This window comes from Propithecus coquereli, unplaced genomic scaffold (assembly GCF_000956105.1).
Source record: "Propithecus coquereli isolate 6110/MARCELLA unplaced genomic scaffold, Pcoq_1.0 Scaffold112, whole genome shotgun sequence".
Lineage (NCBI taxonomy): Eukaryota > Metazoa > Chordata > Mammalia > Primates > Indriidae > Propithecus > Propithecus coquereli.
Window position 1 is genome coordinate 3,451,364 of NW_012135192.1, and position 3,837 is coordinate 3,455,200.

General features: G+C 43.1%; 1 protein-coding gene across 1 annotated transcript in view; it reads right to left on the reverse strand.

Moving 5' to 3' along the window:
• Positions 1–2,709, reverse strand: part of NDUFC1 (NADH dehydrogenase (ubiquinone) 1, subcomplex unknown, 1, 6kDa) — a 16,369-nt gene extending 13,660 nt beyond the window's left edge. The window contains exons 1-3 of the mRNA XM_012654851.1: positions 2,546–2,709; positions 1,853–1,956; positions 263–342 (exon numbers count right to left, since the gene is read on the reverse strand). Coding sequence (XP_012510305.1) covers positions 283–342; positions 1,853–1,956; positions 2,546–2,612 — 231 coding nt within the window. The 5' untranslated portion in view covers positions 2,613–2,709 and the 3' untranslated portion in view covers positions 263–282. The remainder of the gene's footprint in view (positions 1–262; positions 343–1,852; positions 1,957–2,545) is intronic.
• Between the last annotated feature and the right edge of the window lie 1,128 nt (positions 2,710–3,837).

A 3,837-nucleotide genomic window follows, 5' to 3' on the forward strand; every position in this document is an offset into this window, starting at 1 on the left:
ATTAGGTTTAAGAAAATAATTTTGGTTTCATTCTTAAACATAACTTTCTTTGAACACAGAGTCAAAGAATAATGATTAAAACTAATTATGCTAAAAGATGTTTCGCCCAAGGTATTAAAAATTCATAAATTTGTCACAGACAGGAATATGGGTGCTAAAAAGCATAAACATAATTAAAAAATCAGTTTGGTTTTTTTTATAGGATTTCAAGAGGTCAAATTAACTTGCATAATCTGTTCATCCTATAAAATTGTATACTTACTGTATTAGTATTTCAAAAGCTTATTCCAACCCATTTCTTCTTTTATACTCTAAAACGTCTTCATTATGTTGTTTAATGAGCTGCAAGAAGTTAACATTTAAAGTCAGAAATGTAATCTTTCTGGCAACTTAAATAGGAGGCTAACTAATGATGCTTATATTTTACAAGAGGAATAAGAATAGATTAAAAATAATTACAACTATTCCAGTTAAAAACAAAAGGCTAAGAGATCCAAAAATCCAAAAACCATGAATGGTATACACTCGATCATCACAGTTTGACATACTACATTTGAGAAGGCAGCCCTTAAAAGATTAAATTCAACTTCTGCCAAAAAAATTACTTCATTCAGTGGGTAATAAATGTGACAAAATGCCTTACCACAGAGGGGCTAGTGATACACCAGAACTTGGGTCTTATATGAGGTCCAGGCTGGTTGGTGGGTATGTGTTATACTTCTAATCTTAGAAGTCTGATACTGACTTAATGACTAACACTGACCCCATCCTCCGCTATATGTGTATTAATCAGATGTCAAGAAGGAAAGCCACTTTCTTAGAACCACTGCCTGACAGAATATGCAACTGGAACAATGGTTGATATATGATGACATTCACAGCAATCAAAAATCCAATTTCAATCATAGTGCTCTCAACAGCAATTAAGCTGCTTTTTAGGAAAAACCTGAAGTTGAGAATGGATGAGTTACTGCTGTTAAGTTGTAAGTGCCTTCCAAAATCTCTTAGCCCTTTTAAAGTCAAAGTTCTGAACTACTTTAAGGAGAAAATCCAAATAAGAGATCTAAGAGCTGGAGGTGGGGGGCCAGTGGAGGAAGCCCCAAACTCACTATATACAAAAAATTTTCAAATACTAACATAGTAGATACTTTGAGTCAACTTTTAGAAATAATTTTCTCTCTACAAAGGCAGTGTTTCACAGTAGTATGTGGCCTCTGAGGTCAGAGAGAACTGGGTTCAGCAAACTAATTTCTCCAGATGTGTTTCTTCATCTTAAAGGATTAACAATAATGGTATGTATTCTATGTTCACTACATAGAGTTCTTGAAATGATTCAATGAGAGTTTACATGCGAAGCATTTGGCATAAAGATTTTTTAAAAGGCTGCTACACACTAAGTACAATTTCCAACAATGTATTTATACAAATGTTGATTAAAACCTAATGTTTTGGAAGTCTACTGGGATTTAATTTGTACAACTTGTTCACTGCTGGTCAATTCCTATGGCATCTGGAAAAGGTGGCTTCATAAAACCCCAACCAGCCTCAATTATTAAGAAATAAATATGACTAATGTTTAGTAAAACTGCCATTCCTGACAAAACCATGCTAAGTTAACAATAACAAACAGAAATTTCAGCCTCATCATACTTTTTCAATGCTACTGAAATAGCAATTTCTTTTAAGTCCTTGGGGTTTCCCGAGAAATGTTATTAGCGATTACATAATTATCCTATTGTTACGGGAGTTTTGCTCCCATACAACCAAACAGCACCATTCTCAATCTCACACTGACTGCTATCTCGTTCTCCCACTGTGTTGGGGTCTCAAGACATGAGAGTAAAGTACTTACATAGCCCCACATAAAGATGGTGGTGCCCACGGTCAACCCAACTTTCAGCCAGTCAGGTTTGTCGTTCGGCGGATCCCGCACGTAGAACTTTGACCGCGCTGAAGCTGAAACGGGACAGAGTCTGTAAACCTGTAACTTACTGCCTTGTAAGAAAAAAACCCAACATTTACGTGCGTATTATCTCATTTAATTATCCCGTCAACGCCCCACCCCCCTCCAACACACACACTTGACAGCCAAGGAAACAGAGGTTCAGAGAGATCAGGTAACTCGCTCAGCGCCAACAGCAGAGCCAGAGAGGTTGCTCCTGTCCTGCCGATGCCTTCAAAGCCTGGTTTAAGGGCTTGCGGACCCTCGGACCACTCGGGAGTGGGCGGGTAGGAGGCGCCCCAGGGAGGGTCTCCCCTCTCCCAGACTGTGGCACCGAACCTGCAGAGTTGGGAGAGGAGGAGGACCCAAAGTCCATTCTCAGAGGCCAAAAGAGGTCAGGCGGCACTTGGAAAAAGGTTGGCGGCGGGATACGGAGAGCGGACAGTCCCGGGTAGGGGCAGGCGTGGGCTCCGGGCCGCCAGTCCGCCAAGGTCATTGCAGGACGGGCCCGGGCCGTTGCCGCCTCCTACCCCTGCGGGCCGGGTCCGCCCTGGGAAGGGTAGGATCAGGGTCGAGTCGGCCTGCACGAAAATGGACACTCACAGCCGCCTGGGAGCCTGGCGGGGGCCAGCAGCCGTGAGAACGGACGCAGCAATGCGGACGGCGCCATGTTGCCAGGCGCAGCTCCGTCTCCCTGGGAGTCGGCGCCGGACCAAGCGCCCCCTGGCGGCCGGAAGTGCGGGACTCGCAGGCTCAGCAACCGAGCTCCGCGGGACAGACGACGGGAATCACAGCTATGGCAGCTTCCCTAGCACCCCTGGCCTTCTGTCTTTAAAGCGGTTAGGAAGGAAATGATAAACAAACAAACAAAAGAAGTAGTTTATCTACTTCACTGTCCTTTGAGAGTTTATTTTCACCCCCTTCCCGGGGACACTTAACAAGGAGTTTACTATTATATTAATAAAAGCTTCCAACGTGGGCCAGAAAACTGAAAATGAAGTGTGCTGAATAATAACTAGGATTTAAACTGAATTCTGTATTCCAGGCACGGTGCATTAATGTGTTATATGGTTTACATTCGTTGCCTTATTTCATCTTCACAACGATCATGTGACATGCCGTGATTATTAGCAAATTTACATCGCTCAAAGACGATGGCTATTCATCCAAGGTGACATATTATACCTTATATTTGAAAAGATATCTTAACAATTCTTAAAGTCCACTTACTCTCACAATCGTAATGAAACCTCACAATCCTGTTTAGTAGAGAGAATTTCCGTACCTTAGAAGTAAAAGTGCCCTGAAGGGCCCAAGATCACACAGCTGGCAGAGGTGGGATTCAGTTTGAGGTCTTCTGTCCCCAGATTTAGTGATCTTTGCTAGCCCACCTAACAAGGCCGGACCACCCCTGAGGCCATAAGATGTAGATCAGAGTTCAAAGCTCCATTCCTGTTGACCACTTTTTAGCTGTATCAGTTTTAGGCAAATTACTTAACCTTTCTATGCATCAATTTTACAATTGTAACATCCCATAGCGTCATCCGGAACCTTAGAAAATGTCTGGTAGTAGTAAACAACTTGTTTGGTTTTGCCTATTAAAGACATCATTCTGGCAGGGCCCGGTGGCTCCTGCCTGTAATCCTAGGACTCTGGGAGGCCAAGGCGGGAGAATAGCTTGAGGTCAGGAGTTCAGAGAGCAGTCTGAGCAAGAGCAAGACCCCATCTCTGCTAAAAATAGAAAAAAAATATTAGAAAAAATTAGCTGGGCATGGTGGTGCGTGCCTGTAGTCCCAGCTACTAGGGAGGCTGAGGCAGGAGGATCGCTTGAGCCCAGGAGTTTGAGGTTGTTGTGAGATAGGCTGACACCACGGCATTCGCCTGGGCAACAGAGT